Consider the following 26,929-nt stretch of genomic DNA (forward strand, 5'->3'; position numbering starts at 1 on the left):
AACATTAATTATGTACTCAGGAGAAAATCAGCCTATAGATACTATACAAGTGTATTTTCACATTAGATTATATGCATTTTAATTTATGAGATACAAGGGCGTTTTAGAAGTCTTCAGTCAGTCACAAACGTATTAGTATATATATATATATATATATATATATATATATATATATATATATATATATACATATATATATACATACACACACACATTTTTTCTATATATATTTTTATATTTAGACATTTTTATGTGTGCATTATGAATATATTAAATATATTTCTATGTGTATGTCTTGTTATATATATGATAAGATATTCATTTACATTAAATGCACTATAAGAATTGAATTTTTGATGAGATACTACTATCTAGTGGCGAGTTTTGGTATATAAACTAATTGATTTAAAAACTTTTTGGTGCCTTTTTCTATATTTAAATAATGAAAAATGTTACTGAATATGTCTGATGAAGGGTTTTTGGAGTAACCCGAAAGCGTTTATACTACTGAATTGAATTGCCAACTGTTTTAATAAATGATAGTTAATTTGAAGAGCTGTGGTGGTACCAGGCGTATTTTTTCTTGGATATACAATTTTTGCTGCTGACGCTGAAGGTACTTTTGTCCTTGTAGCTGCCTATTGGATTTTTGAATATTACTATTCCTTTACATACATTTATATTTCTTATGAATGATAAGCAAAATGTCACAGTAACCTACCCAAAATAATACTGCTGAGTAACAGAAGCAAACACCTACTCGACAGAAGTCCCTCAAACTGACAGTATAACAGGTAAAGGATTTATTTTTAATTTAAACTCTGTGCCCACCACATATCATGCAAGTAATTCTGTCAAATAAGTAGTTTCAGTAACCTCTACACTTCCCAGTGTCAAGGAAACACCTTATACCTTTTTTTGTTTGTTACTATGATTCACTAGCCATGCAGAGTGCTTCAATTCACACCACTGAATAGTAACTTTGGGGACATTGGAATTTGGTGCTACTTTAGAATTTAAGAAAAACACTCCAAAAAGTACAGTTGTGTACACTTACCATAAATGTAGATGTTCGAGTGTATTCACTTTTGCAGTCATCACAATTGGTTTATCCCTGCCAGGGTAGCCCGCTGCCGGCCCGAATATCAGAAACTTAGTATTTCTGCATCGGTTGCTGTCGCTTGAGGACTGACGTCAGTTCGTCAGTAATATAAAGTAAGGCAGCCGATGCCATTACATCAGTTTTTCTTGCCCTAACCTGTCAGGAGCCCCCAAAGTAGGAGGCCAGGTTCTGGTGGAAGAACCCCATGAGTGGAAAATAAATACCAATATGTCCCTTGTAAGGAAATGTGAACAACAAGGAAGAATGGTAATAAAAGGAGAAAGGGGGATGGAGGGAAGGAAACCAGGACTGCAACAGTGAATACACTAACATCTACATTTATGGTAAGTGTACACAACTGTACTATGTTCTTCGTGTTTCACTGTTGCAGTCATCACATTTGGGTAGATTCTAAAAGCTGAGGAAATGGGTGGAAGCAGTCAAGGAAACTACAGGCTGGCTAGGATGCCCTGCAAGACTGCAGAGGCAAACCCTGTCCTGGATTTGGAGAAGAGAGGCAGGTGGTAATGCTTGGTAAAATTATGAACAAATGTCCAAGTGGCAGCCTCCAGGATGTCCCTGGTGGGGACTCCTTTGGGGAAAGCTGCAAAGGTGGAGGCTGCTCTAGTGGAGTGTGTCCTGACCCCTTTGGGGGGGAGGCTTCCCATGCTGTTTGTAGCAGAAATGGATGCAGTGTGCTATCCATTTGGAAATGGTTCGCTTGGAGATGGCTTTGCCTTCTGCCCCTCTTGCAATGCTAACCAGCAATTGATCAGACTTTCGGAAAGGATTTAGTCCTGTCCAGACAGAATCTGAGCTGTCTGTGCACACCTAGAGAGTGAAGAATCCTTTTCCCCCTTGTTCTGGGGATTAGGAAAGAAGGTGGGCAAATGAATGGATTGGTTGAGAGCCACACTGGACACCACCTTGGGCATGAAGGATGGGTTAGTTCTGAGGAATACCCTGTCTGCATGGAAGATGATGAAGGGTTCCACAGACACAAGTGCTTGCAGCCTAGAGACTCTTCTGGCTGAAATGATGGCCAGAAGGAATGCTGTCTTCCAGGAGAGAAAGTTTAGCTCTGCGGAAGAATCTGGTTTGAAAGGGGGCAGGGTGAGCTTTTCCAAGACAAAGTTAAGGTCCCAAGCTGGCGTTGGTGCCCTTTGAGGGGCCTCAAGTTGCTAGCTCCTCTGAGGAACTGTTTGATCAAAGAGTGTGAGAAAAGGGGCTGCTCAGTGGGAAAATGAGCAGAAATAGCAAAGACATGAATTTTTATAGAGGAGAAAGAGAGACCACTGTGAAGTAAGTCAGCTAAATAATCTAGGATGAGAGGGATGGAGGGCTGTGCCGTATTGGCGCTCTCAGCCTGGATCCAGGTCCAGAACCTTTTCCATTTATCTGCATAAGACTATCTGGTGCTAGGACTTCTGGCCTCACGGATAACATCCAGAACCTGTTTATTGAGGATGGCAGATAGGTTTGGGGTTAAGGAATAAGCCAAGCGGCTGAATTGAGCGTCTGCAATTGGGGATGCATGAATTCCCCTTCGCTCTGGGTCAGGAGGTTTGGAATCTGTGGAAGATGCCATGGAAGCAGCGGGGACAGGCTGCACAGCAAGGGGTACCAGTGTTGTCAGGGCCAGTCTGGAGCTATAAGAATGGTCCTTGGTTTTCACTCCCTTATTCTGAGCAGTACCCTGGGGATGAGAAGTAAAGGAGGAAAGGCACAGGCCGATAGATTGACCCAGGGGAAGGACAGGGCATCCACTTTCCAAGCCATGCAGTGATGCTCCCTGGTGCAGAATTTGCTGAGCTAATGGTAGGCAAAGAGGTCGACCTTCGGGTTTCCCCATTTCTGAGTTATGAGGGTGAAGGTACTTCTGTTGAGTTGCCACTCATGTGGGTCCAGAAGGTTTCTGCTTAATTGGTCTGCCAGAGAGTTGAGAGAGCCTGGTAGGAATTCTGCTAACAGGTGTAGCTGCATGGAAGAGGCTGTGAGCCAAAGGGTCATGACCAGCCTGCATAAAGGGTAGTAGTGAGTTCCTCCCAGCTTGTTGATGTACCACATCACAGTGGTGTTGTCTGTTTTGATAAGGAGACCCCTGGAGAGAGAAGGGGTTTGAAAGCTATCAAGGCATTCTGCACAGCCATCATCTCTTTTTGAATGATGTGCAGAGGGAGTTGCTGTGAGCTCTATTGGCCCTGTATGCACCTGCCATCCAGGTGTGCACCCTAAGCGTAGTCTGATGAGTCTGTGGTGAGGGTCTGGGCGGGGGTGGGGTGGGGAGAAGGGCAGTCCCTTGTTGTGGGAGCATGCTGTTGCCCACCAAAAAAATTCCTTTCTCAGGCAAGGAATTATAGGCAGAGGAGTTTCCAGGTCTTGAGAGTGTTGACACCAAAGGCACTTTAGGTACCACTGAAGTTTCCTGACATGCAGTCTTGCATATGGAATGAATAGTATGCAAGATGCCATTAACCCCAGAGCTTGCAGAATCTTCCTTGCAGATAGCTGGGGCCTGGTGTCTAGTTGAGAGAAGTAGGTTGTCAGGAAAATTTGTTTCTGTGGTGTAAGGCATGCCATCTGGGATGCCGTGTCCAGACTTGCTCCCAGGAAGATTATCCTTTGGGTGTGTACCTGTTTGGATTTCTTTTCATTGATTGTGTACCCTTGGGAGGTTAGTAGGGTCTTTACAAAGGCCAGGTGCTTGAGCAGCTTTTCCTGGCTGACTGAATAAGGCAGTCGTCTAAGTATGGGTAAATTTGAATACTTCTTTGTCGGCAAAAGGCAATGGCCAGAGCCAGACATTTTGTGAAAACTCTGGGAGCAGTAGATAAGCCAAAGGGAAGCGCAGAGAACTGAAAGTGTTGAGATCTTGCCCTGAAGCGGAGATACTTCCTGCATGATTCCCTGATAGGAATGTGGAGGTAGGTCTCTTTTAGATCTAGGGTGGCTAGCCAAGTGTCCTTGGACAGCATGGGTAGCAGCTGCTGGAGGGTGAGCATTTTGAATTTTGGGATCACCAGGAAGGTGTTTAGAATGGATAGCTTGAGGATGAGCCACCAGAAAATGTCTGGAGTAAAAGCCTTGGCCTATCTGTTCTGCAGGAACGTGCTCTACAGCTCATATAGACAGCAGGGAAAGGATTTGCTTTGGAGCCTCTGCCCACTGATTTGGTGGTAGATTTGGGAACCCTTTTGGGGTTGGAAGGGTATAAAAGTAAAATTTGCATCCCTGAGACACAATGTTCAGAACCCATTGGTCCTTGGTAATGGTGGCCCAGGTGCTTGAGTGAAAGAAGAGTTTTTCTCCTAGGGGTAAGTGAAGGTGGGCAGAAGGGGGGTGAGTCACTGTGAATTCTTACCATAAGGGAGTGGCTTAGAACTCCCCCGTTTTGAAGTGGAGGTAGTCTACTACTTAGATTTCTGCATTCCCTGGGGCTGTTGTCTGGGCGGGGGGGGTTGTTTCCACAGGGCCTAGGCTGGGTCGGTTTACTCAGAGCAGGAAAGGACCAGTGCTTGGACGGACAATGCCTGCTGAACCTAGGGGGCTGGACCTGTAAAAAATCTTTAACTGCTTGCATAGATTTTGCTTTTTCTTCCATTTTTTTAAGACCTCTTCTGCCTTAGTGCCAAATAAATTATCTTTGTGCAAGGGGGCATCCAACAATTTAGATCTGACATGGTCTGGCAGGGGTTGTTCCTTAAGCCATGCATGTCTTCTAATGACAGATCCAGTAACTGCTGCCCTGCAAGAAGCTTCTAGGGCATCAAAACCACAGTGCAAAGTGTGTTTAGTTACTTGACTTGCAGAATGCATTAAGTCTTGTAAATCTTTAGATTCTGCCCAAGCAGGAAAAGAAAACATTTTTTGTTTAAGGAGTTCAAAGGTATGCTGCTGAAATTTTAGGATATGGAACTGACAATTTAGTGCCCTGATAGCAAGAGTAGCTGAGGTGTACACTTTTTTACCCCATTTGTCCAATGCTCGGGAATCCCTGTCTGAGGGAGTGGGATTCTTAGCAGAGGTTGCTTTAATCCCTTTTGGCCCTTCAGAAATGACGTCAGGGTCAGCTGTTGGATTTTTAAAAAGATATTTGTGAGAGTCAAGGACTCTATAGTAAATGTCTGGTTTTCTGGGAGCAGGAGGTAGGGTATCAGGAGTCCAGCTGGGTTCAAGGAAAACATCATCCACAACATCCAGGACTGGGGGGATGGCCAAGGGTCTGTGTTGCGGAAGATCTAGGAATTCCCTGAGTCTCTATTTAGACTGAGGGTAGTCCTGACTCTCCCATTGGAAATGCTCCCTTAAAGTATGCAGGGTTTCCTCTGGGGGAGAGGCTGAAGGAATGGATTCCTCTGTATCAGAATCCTCATAAGTGGAGAGGGGTTGCATGTCTTCATAGTCAGATGCATCAGATTCATCTGACTCTTGTTCAGACAAAACTACAGGGGACAGATCTCTTTTCCTTTTTGAGGGGGTAGCTTGGCTTCCCCTGATCAGCATGATAAGGTTTTCTGCTATTTTAAGCATTTGAGACTGAGGCAAGGTAGCAGGCACCTGAGAGTGGGTCATCGGTTTCTTGGGTGTGGTTCGAACCCTGGGTCTAAGAAACTCAGTTGTTTATGAAAGAACGGTATTCACAAAAGAAGACATTGGTTTGTGTCGAGATTCGGTAGTGCGAAGGACTGCCTCGAAAGCCCGTGCCTGCTCAGAGGCTCTAGACTCATCCAAGGTAGAGACGACATCAGGATCCTTAGTTGAAGAAGAGTTTTGCGGCATACCAGACTCTGAAAGGGTCTCGGTAGCAGTCTGCGAATCAACTGAAGGGGGCATCAAGGGCTGTGAAAGCGCTTGAGTACTGCAGGACTGACGACTAGCTTAACGGAAGCATTGTCTGTAGGTTTGGACCTGTGTGGTCTTGTCTCTGTCTTTATCTTTACGTTTTAAGTCATATCGGAATTAGAGGACTGTAAACAAAAATATCTGGCTACAATAAGGGCGACGGATAGTTCTGGCGTTGAACAAAGCACAGAAGCTTCAATGGGGGATTTGTGGTCTGGGCCTAAACAAGTGATGCAGTAAGAGTGGAAGTCTTGGTGTGGTATTTGCTTTCCACAGGCGAGACAATTATTAACTTTTTCTGACATCTGTTAGTGCAAGAAAAAAGGACCCTCAACAGGGTACTTAGCTTTAGAAGACTTCAACTTCAATTCTGAGATGAAAACTCATGTAGCGGCTGACCGGCATTCGTGCAAACTGCTCCTGCTTCGGGCTCCACGGCAAGAATGACTGATGTAATGGTGTCAGATGCCTTACTTTATATTACTGATGACCTGATGTCAGTCCTCAAGTGACAGCAACCGACACAGAAATACTAAGTCTCTGGTATTCGGGCCAGCCGAGGGCTACCCTTGCAGGGATAACCTAAATGTGATGACTGCAACAGTGAAACACGAAGAACATCCAAATTTCAGTTGGAAGGACAATACACTTACAAGTCTGATTCTACTCTTACTTTAAAGCTCATGGTATTGTGATCTGAATTAATTACAGAGAATATAAAACCACTTACTGAGAGTAGACTGTCGATCGGTTTATCAGTATAACATCTACGATATGCAATCTCTACATGGATTTCACACTTGTTCCAAATTGTTCTGATTATCACAGTTTAATATCTGGGCATATTTACATGATATGGAGTAGTTTAGTGAGTTAACATCTGGGTAGTTAAAGCATTCCACACGGGCTGTATTTTTTGATTGACTTTAATGTCCCAGAATTTATCTAAAAAAGTTCTCATGCTTCTTGGACTTTCAACCAATTTGGAAAGATGAGGCAAACCATTTGCCATTCTGCTTCTTTGTCGTGATAATGTGCGCCATTACAGTCTCCTGCAACTGATGTTACTTCCCACCACTTCTGAATTTTACTGTTTGGACATTTAATCCCTCTTATGTAAATAATGACTAAACAGATATTTTCCACAGTTTTCCATTCTATAACAAAAATCACATACAACTATCTCACAAAATGTGTAAGAACTTCAAATTGTGCACATAAATGGTCAGTTTACGCCTGAAGAATTTCTAATTATAAGGTACTGTGGTAAATGTCTCGCTTAATTGCAAATAACATCCAAAGCTAGGTTCTCCCCATCAATTCTCATTACCAAATATTTACTAAATTTATATGACACAAGTATGTGCTGTCTTAGGTCTACTTTCTTAATGAGCAGTGAATATTAGACAACCATACACTGCACAATACCATTACGTTTACTGCTAAAGAATTCAGACTAACTGGTGTACAATATACCGCCCCTGTTCTGTTATAAAGTACAATCTTCTCTTTCTTCATTGCTTCTCCAATAAAACAGCAAATTTCCATGAACTGCTAAAATATGTATGAATATGTGATTCATTTGCATTACTGCATCTGTTTGTCAGACAAGCTGCACTAAGCAAAGGAGCCTTTTATACAGAAGTGGGATACTGTTCCACAGGAAAACAAATAATATATTCAGCCAAAGAAAGTACGTGAATTTTACTTACTTTAAAGTCATACTTATCTTAATTCTAATGTTAACTATTATACAAAGAAAAAGCAATAATACAATAAATATTTGAGCTTGCCTTCATGGACAGTGAACAACCTTTTTTTTGGTCCCCTCGTCCATGATGGGCTATCAGCATGCTTCTAACCCCACCCCAACTTACTCCAGTGTTTGTGGGGCTGGTCGTGGAGCTTAAGCGCTTCCTGAGGCTCAGCTGTCTGAGCATTGCTTTTTATTTTTTTTTTTTAATAATAATAATGCCCTATCAATTTTCCTTTTCCCCTTTGCTGCATATGAGGGCAACTCCCTGGTATAGACCATGCCTCCCCTTGGGGAGCATCACTAGCAAGCGCTTCTCCCCAGGACAGGCATCCCCATCTCCCCCCACTGGTCTATTAGTCACCTGGCCCACTAAGAGGACCTGGTTCAGCTGAACCACAGTTAGGTCTTTGCCCTTCTATACCACCAGAGGGGTTAGTGAATAACCAGCTTTGTTGTGTAATCAGGGAACTATGAGAATCAGTGTTTCAGGGCACTTACCTAAGTGAACAAAACAACCACATCCGATCTGGATTTGAACGAATATAATTACTAGCTTTTAATACCTAGGTAAATACACTACACAAAGAATTAACTAGCATTCAGGTAAGGCCTAGGAGATTACAAGTACAATGATGAATGCAAGGTAGTAGTGCATGTCCAAGTAACAGTGTCACAACTCACAGTTAAGCAACAGAAAAAGCAATACAAATAATAATGTTATATCAAAAGCATCATAAGCTATCACTCAATACTCTCAAAAAGTACAGTTGTGTACACTTACCATAAATGTAGATGTTTGAGTGTATTCACTGTTGCAGTCATTACATTTGGGTAATCTGCTGGCAGGTTGCCCTCAGTCGGCCTGAATATCAAAGTCTTGGGTCCTGCGTCGGTTGCTGTCTCCTCTTTCCATGACGTCAGGTCGTCATGGGTATAAAACATGCAGCAGACGCCATTTTATTCAGTTTTTCTTGCCCCAGATGTCAGGTGCCCCCCAAATGGGGAGCAAAAAAAAAAAAAAAAAAATATATATATATATATATATATATATATATATATATATATATGGATTCGCTTCAGAAGCTCGAATTAACAAAATCTCGAACTGCAAATAAGCAAAAACCAAAAGATCGAGTTTCGGAAACTCGAACTTCTGAAGCGAAACCAACAAAAAAAAAAAGAGAGACAAACTTCGCTGTGCCCCCCAACTCCAAGATCGCGCTACAGTGGGGAAATGGGAAATCTCCTGTCTTGCGCTGTATGCGGAAGCGCAAAACAGGAGATTTCTCATTTCCTGTCAACACCGCAAAAAAATAAAACATTACGTACACACAGAGCATACAAGAATCCTTGCCTCTGTGTGCACGCAACGTATTAAGGTAAGTAAACTCTTATTTTTAAATACTACACATATTCGATTTACTGAAATCTCGATCATATGGTCTTGACCATATGAAATTTGAGATTTCAGTAATTCTATTATGTGAAGTGTTCCCATATATATATATATATATATATATATATATATATATATATATATATATAAACAAACAGCAATATATATAAAAATGCACTTTTAGCAATATAAAACTTTGCCTTCATCTAAAAGCAAATACACCACAAAGGCTTTAGAATATAGTGAAGGAAAGAGAAGTTCTAGAAAAAAGGGGGATGGCGGGTGGGTAACCCGGACTGCAACAGTGAATACACTCGAACATCTACATTTATGGTAAGTGTACATAACTGTACTATCTTCTTCGTGTTTCACTCTTGCAGTCTTTACATTTGGGTAGAATCCCAAAGCTATGGATGGGAGGATGGGACTAAATAGCATTAGGAGCAGCTATAAGACCCTGCAGAACTGCAGTGGCAAAGCCTGCCCTGGACTTAGAGAAGAGAGGCAAATGATAATGCTTTGTAAAAGTATGAACAGTGCTCCAAGTAGCAGCTTCTAGAATGTCTTTGGTTGGAACTCCTCTGCGAAAGGCTGCTGAGGTAGAGGCAGCCCTGGTGGAATGTGACAGGATTACCTTGGGCACCGGATTACCATGATGCAAGTAGCAGAAACAAATGCATTGGCTTATCCACTTAGAAATTGTCTGCTTTGATATAGCCTTCCCCTCTGATCCTGCAGCAAATGCCACCAGTAGTTGCTCAGACTCTCTTAGAGATTTGGTCCTGTTTAAGTAGAATCTTAGTTGTCTGTGTACATCCAATGAATGCAGAATCCGCTCCCCCTTGTTCTGCGGATTTGGGTAAAATGTTGGCAAGTGAATAGCTTGGTTAGGAGCCACACTGGATACCTTAGGCATAAAGGAAGGCTTGGGTCCTGAGGGACACCCTGTCCGGATAAAATGTAATAAAAGGCTCCACAGCCATGAGGGCCTGTAGTTCTGAAACCCTTCTTGCTGAAGTGATTGCTAAAAGGAAAGCTGTTTTCCAAGATAAAAACTTTATGTCCGCAGTAGCTGCTGGCTCAAAAGGAGGCAGGGTGAGTTTTTCCAGCACAAAATTGAGCTCCCATGCAGGAGTTGGTGATCTTCTGGGAGGCCTTAAAATTTTGGCCCCTCTAAGATACTGTTTTAGCAGAGGATGAGAAAAGATGGGAGGCTCTGTGTTGTAATGAGCCGAGATGGCAGAGGCATGGATTTTTATTGAAGAAAAAGATAGGCCCTTGCCAAGCATCTCAGTCAAATATTGTGAAATCTGAGGAATATTTGGTTTTGCTGTATCCGTTCCTTGTGCTTGGTTCCAAGCACAGAATCTCTTCCATTTATCAGCACAAGATTTTCTAGTACTAGACCTTTTGACTTCCAAAATGACATCCATCACAGATTTACTGAGCGGTGTTGTTTGAATAATTACATGATCAGCCATGCTGCCAGATTCAGTGTTTGGAGCTAAGTGTGCAGAATTTGATTGTTCTGCTGAGACAGTAGATGAGGTATTTTTCTGGCAAGTACCAAGGAAGGAGTTGAGACATATTCCTTAGAATTGGGTACCAGTGCTGGCGAGGCCAGTCCGAAGCAATTAGGATCATTTTTGTTTTTTCCTGTCTAACCTTTAGTATGACCTTGGGGAGAAGAGGCAGAGGAGGAAAGGCGTAGACTGAGGTTTTTCCAACTGAAGGATAGGGCATCCACTTTCCATGCTTGTCTGTGATAAGTCCTTGTGCAGAATTTGTCCAGTTGATAATTTTGGGGAGAGGCAAATAGATCTATGTCTGGGCTCCCCCATTTCTGTGTTACCATGCTGAAGACTTGTGGATCCAGTTTCTACTCGTGAGGGTCCATAAGATTTCTGCTTAGGTCGTTTGCCAGATTATTTTGTTTTCCTGGCAGGAATTGAGCTTGAAAATGTACTTGGTTAAGTCAAGACTGTATTCCACAATGCCAAGGCTAGTCTGCAAAGGGGATAGGAATGTGTACCCCCTGCTTGTTTATGTACCACATAACTGTGGTGTTGTCCGTCTTTATCAGTAGTTGTCCTGGATGAAGTAAGTCCTTGAAAGCTGTCAGGGCATTCTGAACAGCTAGCATCTCTTTCTGGTTTATATGCAGAAAGGCGTAGACTGAGGTTTTTCCAACTGAAGGATAGGGCATCCACTTTCCATGCTTGTCTGTGATAAGTCCTTGTGCAGAATTTGTCCAGTTGATAATTTTGGGGAGAGGCAAATAGATCTATGTCTGGGCTCCCCCATTTCTGTGTTACCATGCTGAAGACTTGTGGACGCCAGGCATTGTCTTTTCTAGGTACTAAGAACAGTCTTGAATAAAAACCTTGTCCTTTTTCCTGTTCTGGTACTGGTTGAATAGCCCCCATACCCATGAGGGACGTAACTTGTTTCTGAGCCTCTGCCCATTGATTTTGTGGCAGATCTGGCCAACCGTTTAGAATTGGCAAAGTATGGAAATGAAATCTGTACCCCTGGGATACTATGTTTAATACCCACTTGTCCTGGGTAATTAACTGCCAATTTTGAGCATGAAGTGATAATTTTCCCCCCAAGGGGGCTGCCAAAAGATAAATGCTTGGTGATGGTAGAGGGCAGTCATTGCGACTGCTTACTGTAGGGTTGTGCTTTGGTTCCTCCAGATTTGGAGTTAAAGGCACCCCATTGCTTTGACTTGTAAGAACCCTGTGACTGGTATCTAGAGTCTTTTGAGTGCCTGGATTTGACTTGAGAGGCTCTGTTGGACACAGGAAAGGACCAATTTTTAGTAGGCTAGTGCCTACTGAATCTGGGTGACTGCACTTGCAAGAAATCTTTTACAGTTTGCATAGATTTAGCTTTGTCTTCCATTTTCTTTAAAACCTCTTCTGCCTTACTGCCAAATAGAGTATCGTGATGTAAAGGTGCATCCAACAATTTAGCTTTAACATGATCAGGCAGATTTTGCTCCTTGAGGTAGGCATGCCTTCTAAACACAGATCCAGTAACTGCAGCCCTGCAAGAGGCCTCCAAGGAATCAAAACCACATTGCAAAGTATGCTTTCCAACCTGTTCTGCTGCATGCAATAATTCCTGTAATTATTTTCCACACAATCAGAAATCAACATAATTTTCTGTTTCAATAGGCCCATAACATGTTGTTGATATTTAAGCATATGAAACTGGCAGTTATAAGGCCCTAATTGCCAAGGTTGCAGATGTATAAACCTTCTTTCCCCATCTATCCACTGCCCTAGAATCTCCATCAGAGGGGGTAAGACTTTTGACTGTAGAGGCCTTTACACCTTTGGGACCCTGTGAGAAAGTTTCAGGATCAGCAGCAGGATTTTTGAAGAGAAATTTGTGGGAGTCAGGAACCCTGTAATATCTGTCTGGCTTACTAGGAGCCGAAGGTAGGGAATCAGGAGTCATGCATGATTCCGAAAACACATCATCAACAATGTCTAATACAGGAGGTATAGCCAAAGGCCTATGCTGAGGAAGAAGAAGGAAATCCCTAAGCCTCTTTTTTGATTCTGAGAAATCCTGACTCTCCCAATGAAAATGTTCCCTTAAAGTATGCAAGGTTTCTCCAAAAGAATAATCCTCAGGAGGAGATGCAGATGGAATGGATTCTTCTGCATCTGAATCCTCATAGGGTGGTATGGAAAATTCCTGAACAGAAGAAGAATCAGAAGAAATAGAAACCTGATCTGAAGATACATAATCAGCGTCTTGCCTAGGCCTTTTAGTGGGGAGGGTTGGGAACCCCTGATCAAGGTAATTAAGTCCGCAGCCATTTTGATCATCTGTTTTTTAGGCATACGGGCCTGAGCATGGTTTTTTAGACTTAGAAGTTGATTTTGTTTTTAAAGTTGGCGTCGGTTTTATATAAAAATGTTGAGGCCTGAATACACCCTCAGAAGCCGGTGCCTGCTCAGCGGCTCCGGAACCATCCGAGGGAGAGATATCTGCGGGTACAATACTCTGAGAATCTCGCGGCATACCGGACTCCGCATGGGTCTCGGTAGAGGCCTGTGACTCAAAAGTAGCAGGTATCAGGGGCTGTGAAAGCGCCTCACGGAGTACCGGCGAACCAGCGACTGGCTTAGGAGAAGCTTCGTCATCGGTTTTGGACCTCAATGGTCTGTCTTTTTCTTTATTTTTTTTGTGTACTCCGGTAGTCGGACTGCTATCCAATGACATTTCAGGGTAATTAAATCTGGATCCAAAATATTTTGAAGCAAAAATATACCAATGCTTAATAGTGCGTTGGTTAAATCTAGCACAAAACCGACAGCAAGGCACATTATGATCTGGGCCTAAGCAAGGAATACAGTACAAATGAAAATCCTTATGAGGTATTTGCTTCCCACAAGTAATGCAATTGTTAACTTTTACTGACATCGGTAAGTAGCAAGAAAAAGTTTCCCCCAGGGGGTACTTAGCTTTAGTTGAAGACTTCGGTTCTGAAACTCGAATGCAAAAATTTCAGGAGTCGGCCGACCGGCACTTGCGAACTGCTTCTGCTTCGGGCACCGCACGGCAAGAAAGACTGAATAAAATGGCATCGGCTGCATGTTTTATACCCCTGATGACCTGACGTCATGGAAGAGGAGACAGCAACTGATGCAGGACCCAAAAAGTACAGTTTTGTACCTACCATAAATGTAGATGTCCGAGAGGTATGCATCTGCAGTCCTAACATATGGGTTGTCCTGCCTCAGGCAGCCCTTCGGTCGGCCGGATTCCAAAGTCTGGGTCTGGCCTCGGCTGATGTTGCACTTCACCCGACGTCATAGCTGCTGTGAATTGGGTATAAAGGCATCAGCCGACGCCATTTTCCTCAGTGTTTCTTGCCCCAGATGCCAGGTGCCCTCTAGGAAGGCTAAATTTGGATAAATGCAAATGATTCCAAACAGTAGAGAGCAAACAATATAAACATGTATATACATATATACAAACAAATACACCATAATAGATTCCCCCAGCTAGCTACAAGATGGGCAAATACCCTAGGAGTACCACAGAGGGGAAGGAGGGTGGGTAATCCTGACTGCAGATGCATACCTCTCGGACATCTACATTTATGGTAGGTACAAAACTGTACTATGTCCTTCAAGGATGCATCTGCAGTCCTAACATATGGGTAGAATACCATAGCCAAACTGGGGGAGGAGGCACTAAGAAGATTATGGTGTAGCTAAGATCCCTTGCAAAACAGCAGTTGCAAAACCTGCTCGGGATCTGGAGTATAAAGGTAGATTATAATGCTTGGCAAATGTATGCACGGAGCTCCAAGTAGCAGCTTCTAAAATGTCTTTGGTAGCCACTCATCGTAGGAAAGCTGTAGTAGTGGCTGTAGCCCTTGTGGAGTGAGGTCTGATGTTTTCTGGAGATATCTTTCCATGAAAAGAGTAACAAAATCTAATGCAATTTCCTATCCATTTTGAGATTGTCTGTTTTGAAATTGCTCTTCCTTCCATTCCTGTTGCATATGCTACCAGAAGCTGGTCAGTTTTTCTGTTGGTCTTGGTTCTGTCCAGATAGTAGCGCAATTGCCTGTGCACATCCAAGGTATGTAGTAGTCTTTCCCCCCTGTTCTGTGGGTTGGGGAAGAATGTTGGTAGATGGATTGCTTGGTTCAATGATACCCTGGAGACCACTTTTGGCATAAAAGTAGGGTTAGTTCTCAAGGACACTCTATCCTGATGGAAGATAAGGAAGGGCTGTACTGCCATTAATGCCTGTAATTCTGAAACCCTTCTTGCTGAAGTGATTGCAAGCAGGAAAGCAGTTTTCCAAGATAAGAATTGTAATTCTGCTGTTGCTACTGGTTCGAAAGGAAGTGTTAACTTTTCCAACACAAAGTTAAGGTCCCATGTAGGCAAAGGTGGCTTCCTTGGAGGCTTTACATTTTTAATTCCTCTCAGAAACTGCCTGAGTAGAGGATGAGAGAAGACTGGAGGATCGATGTTGTATTCTGCTGAAATTGCTGATGCATGAATCTTAATGGAGGAGTAAGACAGGCCATTGGGGAAAAGTTCTGCTAAGTATTCCAGGATGTTAGCTATGTTTGCTAATGATACATTTTCTCCTTTTGCTGCACTCCAAATGAGGTATCTCTTCCATTTGGCTGAATAAGTGTTCCTTGTGGAGGGCCTGCGAGCCTCCAGGATAATGTCTTTAACCCTCTGAGATAAATCTGGGTGATTTTGCTTTATGTAATATTCCAAGCAGCTAGCTGTAGTGTTTTCATGTTTGGATGTAGGATCTTGTAGTTGTTCTGTGTTAGCAGTAAAGGAACTAGAGGTAGAGGCCATGCGTGTGTCCGAGACATGCTCCTCAGTAGTGGGTACCAATGCTGCCTCGGCCAGTCTGGAGCTATCAGGATGATCCTTGGGTGATCTTCTTTGATCTTCAGTAGCACTTTGTGCATCAAAGGAAGAGGTGGGAATGCATATGCTGTCAGGTTTTCCCAACTGAAGGATAGGGAGTCCACCTTCCAAGCAAGTGGGTGGTATGTCCTTGTGCAGAATTTCCTCAATTGGTGGTTGTGTGGGGATGCAAACAGGTCTATTTCTGGTAGTCCCCATTTCTTTGTAATGGGTTTGAAGATGTCCGGATGCAGCATCCATTCGTGGGCATCCGAGGTAGTTCTGCTTAAGGTGTCTGCTAGTATATTTTCTTTTCCTGGCACAAATTTGGCCTGGAGTTGAATGTTGAGGTTCAGGGCCACATTCCACAGGTCCATTGCCATCCGGCATAGAGGATATGAGTGCGTGCCTCCCTGTTTGTTGATATACCACATGACTGTGGTGTTGTCCGTCCTTATCAGCAAATGACCCTGTTGAAGAAAAGGTCTGAATGTCTGAAGTGCCTGTTTCACTGCCAGCATCTCTTTTTGATTTATGTGTAAGATTCAGCTGGTCTTGTGTCCATAGGCCTTGTATACACTTGTCCACCATGTGTGCCCCCCAGCCTAGGTCTGAGGCATCCGTGGTGATAGTCTGGCTTGGGTGAGGTTTGTGGAAAGGCAGTCCTCTGTTCAACTGACAGGCCTGAGCCCACCACAGGAATTCTTGTTTCAGGCATGGTATTATTGGAATCTGGGCTTCTAGACTGTGCTTGTGTTGAGACCATACATTCCTTAGGTACCATTGCAACTTTCTCATATGCAGCCTGGCATGTGGAATCAATATTATGCAGGATGCCATGTAACCCAGGGCTTGCAGGACTTTCCTTGCTGTAAGCTGGTCCTGTGTTGTTAATGCCATGAAATAGAGTGGTAGTTGCTTTTGCTTTTCTGCTGTGAGAAATGCCAGCTGATTTGATGTGTCCAGTTCTGCACCCAAGAATGTTATCCTTTGGGATGGTACCAGCCTTGACTTTTTCATGTTGACTGTGTATCCCAGGGCTTGCAGTAGTTGTATAACCTTTTCCAAATCTTTTGTTAATTTGGTCTTGTTGTCCGCTTGTATTAGGCAGTCGTCCAGGTATGGATAAATCTGAATTCCCTGAAGCCTGCAATGAGCAATTACTGATGCCAGGCATTTCGTGAATACTCTGGCAGTAGATAAGCCAAAGGGCAATGCTGAGAATTGATAATGCTCTGATCCTGCAAGAAATCTGAGGTATCTTCTGCAATCTGGTCGTATAGGGACGTGCAGGTATGCCTCCTTGAGATCTAGAGTCACCAGCCAAGACTCCTTGCCCAGCATGGGAAGAAGTTGCTGTAGGGTCAGCATTTTGAATTTTGGAACAATGAGATATGTGTTCAGAGCGGACAGGTCGAGAATAGGCCTCCATTGGTTTTCTTTTCTTGGTACCAGGAAAAGTCTGGAGTAAAATCCTTGCCCTTGTTCCATAGGAGGTACCTTTTCTATAGCTCTCATTCTTAGTAGATGGTTGATTTGTTCTAGAGCGTTTGTTTTTTGGTTTGGTGGTAGGTTTGGCTTTCCTCTCTTTTTTGGTAGAGTGTGGAAGTGAAACCTGTAGCCTTTGTCTATTGTCTGTAAAATCCATTTGTCTCCTGTAATGTAATGCCAGTTTACAGTAAATAAGGCTAGCTTTCCGCCTAAGGGTGCTTCCAGTTGTTCCCTGGTAGGCGGTATCAGAGTCAAGTCATTGTGCCTGTCCTGTGGAAGTGGTCGTAGCTGGATCTGTGGCAGTACTTCTCTGGTTGTTAGGGTGCCACTGATGTCCCCTGTAGGCACCTCTGGATTGACCTCTGCCTCTTGGGCGCCTATTTCTGCCTCTCTGTGCTCTGGAGGTGTCTGGAAAGGACCAATTCTTCGAAGGCCAATTTCCACTAAACCTCGGAGGCTGGACCTGTAAGAAATCCTTGACTGTTTGGACCGATTTTGCTTTTTCTTCCACCTTCTTTAGCACTTGCTGTGCAGGGGAGCCAAACAAACTTTGTTTCTCCATGGGAGCATCTAGAAGCTTTGACTTTACATGGTCTGGTAAGGATTGCTCTTTTAACCATGCATGCCTTCTAATCACTGTTCCAGTCATAGCTGATCTAAAGGAAGCCTCCAGTGCATCATAGCCGCATTTTAAGGAATGATTACTGACCTGCTGAGTGTTATGTACCAAATCCTGAAGGGACTTACGGTCTATAGGTTCAGGAGAGGACAGTTTTTTTATTTAGCTGGTCTAACAAAAATTCCTGATACTGAATCATGTGGAATTGACAGTTTAAGGCCCTAGCCGAAAGAGTAGCAGAAGTATAAACTTTTTTACCCCATCTCTCTAATGCTCTAGATTCTCTTTCAGAGGGGAGGGGGTTTTCGGCAGCTGCTACAGCTTTGGGACCCTGTGAAATGGTTTCAGGATCTGCAATAGGAGCTTTATACAAGTGAAAGTGTGTGTCCGGGACCCTGTAATATCTGTCGGGCTTGGCAGGGGCGGAAGAGAGTCAGGGGCAGTACAGGCATCATTATAAGCATCATCAACAACTGTAAGTACTGGAGGAATGGCTAAAGGCCTATGCTGTGGTAAATGTAAAAAGGTCCTTAGCCTTTTCCTTGAATCTGAAAAATCCTGGCCCTGCCATTGAAAATGCTCTCTCATAGCATGTAAGGTTTCCCCAAAGGAAAATTCCTCAGGAGGAGAGGCAGAAGGAATGGAGTCTTCTGCATCAGAATCCTCATAAGGAGAATATGGGCCTTCTGGAGGATCTGAGTTTTCTGAATCATCCGAGGAATAGTCTGTAGAAACAGGATCTGGGGGCTCTGCTCTAGGCCTCTTCTCTGGAGGGGGTTGAGAGGCCCTGTCTGGGTGAGGTTGGGATACCCTGATCAAAGAAATGAGATCCTCAGCCAGGCTGAGCATTTGGGAACTAGAGGTAGGCCTGTGTGAGGGGGTTTTAGCAGGCAAGGCCTTAGAAGATTTAGCTGCTTTAGCCCTAGAAAAAGCCTTGATAGACATAGATGCATGGGGGCCTAGCAGCTCCACGTGCAGGAGTAGATATGTCTAAAGGAATAGTATCTGATAAATCCTGGGTGGCTGCTACAGCAGGGTTATTTCAGTAGCAGATTCAGCCATGCTGTGTGAGGCCTCGGCTATCGGAGGCATGCTTTCAGCGAAGGAAGAACCGAGGACTCGGTTTCAGCGAAACCTAGACACTTTCCATGGTTGGCTTAACCGTGGTTTCGCCGAAACCGCGGGCGATGTCGGTCCTTTTCCTACGCTTTTAGCTAATTGTAAAGTCGGAGTCTCCGGCGGCATTTTGTAAGCAAAAGCGGGACCAAAAACTCCTCTGCAAACTCCGACCGGCGTCTAAGTGTCCGTCGGCTGAAGGAAGCACAGGCTAGACAAGCTGATACGTCGTGGTCTGGGCCTAAGCAAGGAAGGCAGTAAGAGTGGAAATCCTTATGAGGTATTTGTTTCCCACAAGTTAAACAATTATTTACTTTTTCTGACATCGGCTGAGGCAAGAAAGAGACCCCAACGGGTACTTAGCTTTTAGAAGTCTTGGTAGTAGAAATCTCTGGATCTGACCGACCGGCACTTGCGAACAGCTTCTGCTTCGGGCACCGCGCGGCAAGAAAGACTGAGGAAAATGGCGTCGGCTGATGCCTTTATACCCAATTCACAGCAGCTATGACGTCGCGTGAAGTGCGACATCAGCCGAGGCCAGACCCAGACTTTGGAATCCGGCCGACCGAAGGGCTGCCTGAGGCAGGACAACCCATATGTTAGGACTGCAGATGCATCCTTGAAGGGCATCTTTGATATTCAGGCCGACTGAGGGCAACCTGCCAGCAGATTACCCAAATGTAATGACTGCAACAGTGAAACACGAAGAACATCTGTACATTGCTGCTTGACAACATATTCCCAAACACAAATTACAATCAAGCAGAAAATAAACTCTTAAAGTGATTTAACAGCAACATCCTAACAGAAAACATTTTTGTCCCTGGTGAAAGTATGATCATACATATTCAAGCTCTGTTTTAAAAAGTGCAAGCTAAGCTGAATCAGGCTTAAATTAAATAGTTTAAATGCAACTTAAATTTAGCACAGTAAGTAAAGTGTTAAATTCTCAAGTAAAAGTACAGTTGTGTACACTTTACCATAAATGTAGATGTTCGAGTGTATTCACTGTTGCTGTCATCACACTTGGGTTATCTGAATGCAGGTTGCCCTCAGTCGGCCCATATATCACAGTCTTGGAATTTCTGCGTCGGTTGCTGTCACCTCTTCTATGACGTCAAGTCGTCATAGGTATAAATCATGCAGCCGATGCCATTGCATCAGTTTTTCTTGCCCCAGAAGTCAGGAGCCCGCAAAATAGGAAGCCATTACTTGGTGTGGAACACCTCCAGTAAAAAGTAAATACCATTGCCATAAAGGATGGCCATAAAGAGGATAGGTAGAAAGGATATAGAAAACCAAGGGGATGGAGGGAGGGAGACCAGGATGTCAACAGTGAATACACTCGAACATCTACATTTATGGTAAGTGTACACAACTGTACTATGTTCTTCGTGTTTCACTGTTCCAGTCATCACACTTGGGTTGATTCCCAAAGCTGAAGAAGGGTGGAGGCAGTCAAGAGGTGTTAGGGCTGGCTAGCAGGCCTTGCAAGACTGCTGTAGCAAATCCAGCTCTGGATTTAGAAAAAAAAAATAGGCAAGTGGTAATGCTTGGTGAAGGTGTGTACAGAACTCCAGGATGCAGTTTTCAGTATGTCCCTGGTAGAGACACCAGTTAGAAATGCTGTAGAGGTTGAAGTAGCTCTAGTGGAATGAGTTCTGATCCCCAGAGAGGTAGGTTTTCCATGGTTCTTGTAGCAGAAATGGATGCAGTGTGCTGTCCATTTGAAATGGTTTGCTTTGAAATGGCCTTGCCCTCTGCCCCTGTAGCAAAGCTGACTAGCAGCTGGTCAGATTTTCTGAAAGGATTAGTCCTGTCAAGGTAGAACCTGAGCTGCCTGTGCACATCCAAGGAGTGCAGGATCCCTTACCCTTTACTCTGAGGATTAGGGAAAAAGGTTGGCAAATGGATGGACTGGTTTAGAGCCACACTGGGCATAACAGAAGGGTTAGTCCTGAGGGAAACCCTGCCAGCATGGAAAATAATGAAAGGCTCCATCGCCATTAGTACCTGTAACTCAGGCACTCTTCTTGCTGAAGTAATAGCTAGAAGTAAGGCTGTTTTCCAAGAGAGGAATTTTAACTCTCCTGACGCAGCAGGTACAAAGGGGGGGGGGGTGAGCTTCTCCAGTACAAAGTTAAGGTCCCAGGCCGGGTTGGAAGCTCTCCTAGGGGGCCTTAAATTGTTAGCTCCTCTCAGGAACTGTTTGATAAGAGGGTGAGAAAAGAGAGGAGGTTCAGTATTATAATGAGCTGAGATGGCAGAGGCATGAATCTTAATGGATGAGAAGGATAGGCCTCTGAGGATCAGCTCTGCTAGGTAGTCAAGGATTTGAGGTAAGTTGGGCACAGCTGTGTCCTTTCCTTGAGATTGAATCCAAGAACAATATCTTTTCCACTTTTCAGCACAGGATTTCCTAGTACTAACCTTCTGACCTCAAGGATGACATCCAGCACCTGTTTGCTGAGGGATGCTGGTGGTGCATTTAGGGAATAAACCAGGCTGCAAGGCTTAGGGTTTGCAGCTGTGGATGCAAAATTTATCTCTCCTGCTGAGATAGCAGGGAAGGTGCATGATGTCGGTGCCAGGGTGGCACTGCTGTCAGACTGCGTAGGAGTGGGTACCAGTAGGGCGTGGCCAGTCTGGTGCAATAAGGATTGCCCTTGGCCTGTCCTGTTTGATCTTGAGTAGTACTCGAGAGGAGGGGCAGAGGAGGAAAGGCATAAATTAAGAGGTTTTCCCATGTAAAGGATAGGGTGTCCACCTTCCAGGCTCTGCTGTGAGGACTCCTGGTGCAAAATTTGCTCAACTGGTGGTTTTGGGGGGAGGCAGAAAGGTCCACCTCCAGTGTTCCCCACCTTTGGGTTAGAAGTTTGAATGAGTTGGGGTCCAGTTTCCACTCGTGAGGATCCAGTAAATTTCTGCTTAAGTCGTCTGCCAGTGAATTTTGCTTGTCTGGCAGGAATTGAGCTTGTAGGTGCACTTGGATGCTCAAGGCTGTGTTCCACAGAGCCATGGATAACTTGCAGAGTGGGTAAGAATGAGTTCCGCCCTGCTTATTTATGTACCACATAACTGTGGTGTTGTCTGTCTTTATCAATAGTTGCCCTGGAAGAATAAGGTATTTGAAGGCTGTCAGTGCATTCGGTACAGCTAACAATTCTTTCTGGTGCAGGTGCTCTTTTTTGGGCTCCATTCTCCCAGGAGCTGTCCTGGATGGATAAGGTATTTGAAGACTGTCAGAGCATTCTGTACAGCTATAGCATCTCTTTTTGACTGATATGCAGGGGAATTTGTTCAGAGCTCTATTTGCCTTGAATGCACTTGCCTGCCATGTGAGCCCCCCATGCATAGTCTGATGCATCTGTTGTCAGGGTCTGGGCTGTGAGGGATTGAGTGAAAGGAAGTCCCTTGTTGTGGTTGCATGCTTCTAACCAGCAAAGAAACTCTGCCCTTAGACAAGGTAATGATGGGAATCACTGTTTCCAGGTCCTGAGAATGTTGACACCAGAGACTTTTCAAGTACCACTGAAGTTTCCTCATACGCAGTCTTGCACGTGGAATTAGCAGAATGCATGAGGCCATGAACCCTAGGGCTTGCAGTATTTTCCTTGCAGATAGCTGGGTTTTGTTGGCCATTAGTTTGAAATAGCTTGCCAAATGGACCTGCTTTTCTGGAGTGAGGAATGCCATCTGGGAAGTTGTGTTCAAGCTTGCTCCCAGGGATACAATTTGTTGGCTGGGCACCAGTTGTGATTGCTTTTCGTTGATGGTGTATCCCAGTGAAGTTAGAAGCCCTTTTATAAATGCCTGATACTGTAGTAGCAATTCCGGACTGTCCACCTGAATCAGGCAATCGTCCAAGTATGGGTAGATTAGAATATTTCTCTGCCTGCAATATGCAATGGCTGGAGCCAGGCATTTTGTGAATATTCTGGGAGCAGTATAAAAGCCAAAGGGAAGTGCAGAGAACTGATAGTGCATAGAGCCTGCCCTGATATTTCCTGAAAGACTCCCCTATGGGGATGTGCAGATAAGCTTCTTTTAAGTCTAGAGTGACTAACCAGGCATCCTTGGCTAGCATAGGAAGAAGCTGTTGCAGTGTAAGCATTTTGAGTTTTGGGACCACCAGAAAGGTGTTAAGAATAGATAGATCCAGGATAGGACACCAGGAACCCTCTTTTGTGGGCACCAGGAACAGTCTGGAGTAGAAACCCTGTCCCCTTTGTTCTACTGGAACAGGTTGAATAGCAATGATATGGAGAAGGGAAAGTGCTTGCTTTTGAGCCTCTGCCCACTGGTTTTCTGGCAACCTGCTTGGAGTTGGCAGTGAGTGGAAGTAGAATCTGTATCCTTGGGATACAATGTTTAGAACCCATCAGCCCTGAGTAATGGACCTCCAGTTTTTTGCATGAAGGGCAAGTTTTCCATCTAGGGGTGCAAGTACTTGAGCATGGCTGGGAAGGATAATTGGAAAGTTATTGTGAACTTTTTCCATATGCGGGTGTCTTACCACTCTCTGGTCTTGAGGTGGAAACACTCCATTGTTTAGATCTCTGCATACCCTGAGACTGTAGTCTTGGTGGTCTGTTTCCCCTGGTTTGGGCTGAGAGGGACTGGAAAGGATCAGTTTTTTTGAAGGCCAATGCCTACTGAATCTAGGTGGCTGCACCTGTAAGAAATCTTTGATGGTTTGTATAGACTTAGCTTTTTCTTCCATCTTTTTAAGAAAAAATTCTGCTTTTGTGCCAAATGCTCCTGATTTAATGGAGCATCTAGTAATTTTGTTTGACATGGTCAGGCAAGACTTGTTCTTTTAGCCAAGCATGCCTTCTCAGTACACACCCAGTGACAGCAGCCCTGCAAGATGCTTCTAAGGCATCAAACCCATACTGCAAAGTATGTTTACTAACTTGGTTTGCAGAATGCATTAACTCTTGTAAATATTTATTTTCTGCACAATCCGGAAGTAACACCATTTTTTGCTTAATTAGTTCCATAATATGCTGCTGGTACTTCAACATGTGAAACTGGCAATTCAAAGCCCTGATAGCAAGAGTTGCAGAGGTATACACCTTCTTACCCCATCTGTCTAAAGCTCTAGAATCCCTGTGTGAAGGGCTAGGGATTTTGGCTGCAGTAGCCTTAATGCCTTTAGGTCCCTGGGAAACGGTCTCTGGATCCGCAGTAGAATTCTTAAGAGAAATTTGAGAGACTCATGTACTCTGTAGTACCTGTCAGGCTTTCTAGGAGCTGGTGGGTAAGGTGTCAGGAGTAAGACTGGACTCCAAAAAGACGACATCTACAATATCCAGGACAGGGGATACAGCTAGAGGCATGTGCTGAGGCAAATCTAAAAATTCCCTGAGTCTCTTTTTGGATTGAGGATAGTTCTGGCATTCCCAGCGGAAATGCTCTCTTAAGGTATGTAAGGTTTCACCAAAAGAAAAATCCTCTGGAGGGGAGGCAGGGGGAATGGATTCCTCTGCATCTGAGTCCTTATAGGTAGATAAGGGTATGTCATGGTAATCACAAGGGTCAGAGTCATCAGACTCCTAGTCTGCAGAATCGGAAGGAAATTAAATTATTTGTCTTTTGGCAGGGGAAGGCTGACTTCCCCTAATTAGAGTAATAAGGTCTTCAGCCATTCTAAGCATTTGTTTCTGTGGCATGGGAGCTTGAGCATGTGCTTTGGACATCGGTTTTCTAGGTGCAATGAGAACTCTGGGCCTGAGAAACTCAGTAGTTTTAGTTGGAAATGAAGTTGTCGGTTTAAAATGAATATCAGTAAGTCATAATCCACCCTCAGAAGCCGGTGCCTGCACAGCAGCTCCGGATCTATCGAAGGCAGAGACATCCACAGGTTCCATAGTCGAAGAAGCATCTTGCGGCAGACCAAATGGGTCTCAGCAATCTGTGGAAGTGGGCATCAGGGGCTGCAAAGGCGCCTCACTGAGTGCCGGCGGACTGGCGACTAGCTTAGAGGAAGCATCGTCGGCAGTTTTTGACCTATGCAGTCTGTCTCTGTCTTTGTGCTTTATCGGAAGATCGGTAGTCGGATGGCTTTCCGAAGCCATTTCGGAATACGGAGAATGAGAGCAAAAGAATTTAGCTACAAAAATAGCCCGGCGATGAATGGTTCAGGCATTAAACAAGGCACAAAACTGATAGTAAAGGACATCATGGTATGGGCCTAAACAGGTGACGCAGTAAGAATGAAAATCTCTGTGAGGTATTTGCTTTCCACAGGCAAGACAATTGTTAATTTTTTCTGCCATCGGTTAGAGCAAGGAAAAAGAATCCCCAACGGGGTACTTAGCTTTAGAAGACTTTAGGTCTGAAACTCGAAAAAACAAAAATTTCAGGTTAGCGGCCGACCGGCACTTGCTAAGTGTTTCTCTTCGGGCTCCTTCTCGGCAAGAAAGACTGATGTAATGGCACCGGCTGCATGTTTTATACCCCTGATGACCTGACGTCATAGAATAGGTGACATGAACTGACACAGAAATCCCATGACTCTGGTATTCGGGCCGACTGAGGGCTACCTGCAGGCAGATAACCCAAGTGTGATGGACTGCAACAATGAAACACGAAGGACATCTGTCAAGTTCGACTGCTTTAACAATAAAGCATGTCTTACCCTTTCCAGTGTAAAGGTTCTTATGACATATTCGGCCAGAGGTTCCACTTCCACACAAGTGACTTTAAAATCTCCATAAACTTCTGTATCATCTGGCCAATACTTGTAACACTTCACCTGCAAATAAAAGCAAAAATGACATGTTAAAATCCAAGAATAAGCATACTCCTAAAGCAGACGTAAAAAATAAGTAACTATAATACTACCATACATTCTTAAGTCATGCACGGACAACTTTTCATGACTGCCCTTAAAAGGTATTTTTGATCAAAGTTGTGAAGCTTTTCAGTACTTGCCTGTTAGTATAAGAGTAAAAGAAGCAAGACCAAAATGTCTGCTACTGTCTAAAGATATACAAAGAACATAGCTCAGCTGTCTAAGAACTTACCATAACTGCAGATGTCAAACTATGTTCACTGTTGCAGTAACTTTTTCACCCATCTAATACCTCAAGAGGAAGCTCTAGGGATCTCTTTTGTGTTATGCTACCATTCTTTGCTATATATAACAGCTGAGAAGCTTGTGCTCTGGTTTCAGCCAAGACCCTGGAGCAGACTGGGGCAACAGAGAGCTAAAGACAGCACAGACATGTATTCTACTACAGGCATGCTGACATTCAGGTGGCAGGGCATTTGCCAAGAAAAGAAGATTGAAAAGCTCTGGGGAGGCCACCCACAGCAGAATTCACAAGTGTTATCATGACTGCAACAATGAACAATACAATGGACATCAATAGATGAGCACTGCATTGCACTGACAGTTCTATCTGTGACAAAGGAAGGAGCATGGTACCTATGGCAGTTTCAATGAAAACTTCACCTTCTCTTCTTGGGGCTCAGAAGTTCTTGCAGTTGCTGAATCTCTTGAGCTCTTGGCAGAACTTCAGAAACTAATCTACTGAGAACACTGAAACCAAAGCTGACATGAGCGCTGCTGTTTCAGAGGAAATGGATGCCGAGCCTGAAATTTCACACCAGCAATGAAAAGTGCATTGCCCTCATCCTCCTGCTTCTCCGTCTCACTTTTTACAGTTGGTTACATCAAAATGGGCATCCATGAAGCCAGCCTTTGTATTTTTGGCAAATTCTACAAGACAAAGCCAGGTGTGGTGACAGTCCAGTGTCCACTGTCTTAGCTGACCCATCTCCATTGATGTCCACTAAATGTATGATCTGGTTAGCCACAATGCTAATTGTTGATGATTGTGACTGTGATTCGACCATCAGTTCTGTGTCTGGCAATCCTTACATAGGGCAAGCAGAGCTACCTATTAACTCCCTCTGGGATCTCAGTTTCTGTATAATTTAATACTCTCAAAGAGAGGGTGAAACATGTGCTTCCTAAGTCTGTCTGTTGCTCTTGACTGTTTACTAGGATGATGGATACCCTTGTCCTGATGTTCACAAACCTTAAGAGTACCCGGGATAATCATGGAGTCCACAAAAGGGTTTTGCAAATAGGGCCTAATCCTTGGGAGGGTCAGAGAATCCTGCCTGGTCTCTTCAGGACAGCTGCCACCACATTAGTGCTTTTCCATGTGTGTGTGTGTGT

General features: G+C 44.0%; 1 protein-coding gene across 17 annotated transcripts in view; it reads right to left on the reverse strand.

Annotated features, from left to right (window-relative positions):
* Positions 1–26,929, reverse strand: part of PTPRK (protein tyrosine phosphatase receptor type K) — a 3,469,591-nt gene that overhangs the window by 182,534 nt on the left and 3,260,128 nt on the right. For all 17 annotated transcript variants that reach the window (XM_044064217.1, XM_044064183.1, XM_044064208.1 and 14 more), the window contains one exon: positions 25,379–25,495. In XM_044064217.1, the coding sequence (XP_043920152.1) occupies positions 25,379–25,495 (117 nt within the window). The remainder of the gene's footprint in view (positions 1–25,378; positions 25,496–26,929) is intronic.

Source organism: Protopterus annectens, chromosome 1.part0 (assembly GCF_019279795.1).
Source record: "Protopterus annectens isolate FY-2018-M chromosome 1.part0, PAN1.0, whole genome shotgun sequence".
Taxonomy (NCBI): Eukaryota; Metazoa; Chordata; order Ceratodontiformes; family Protopteridae; genus Protopterus; species Protopterus annectens.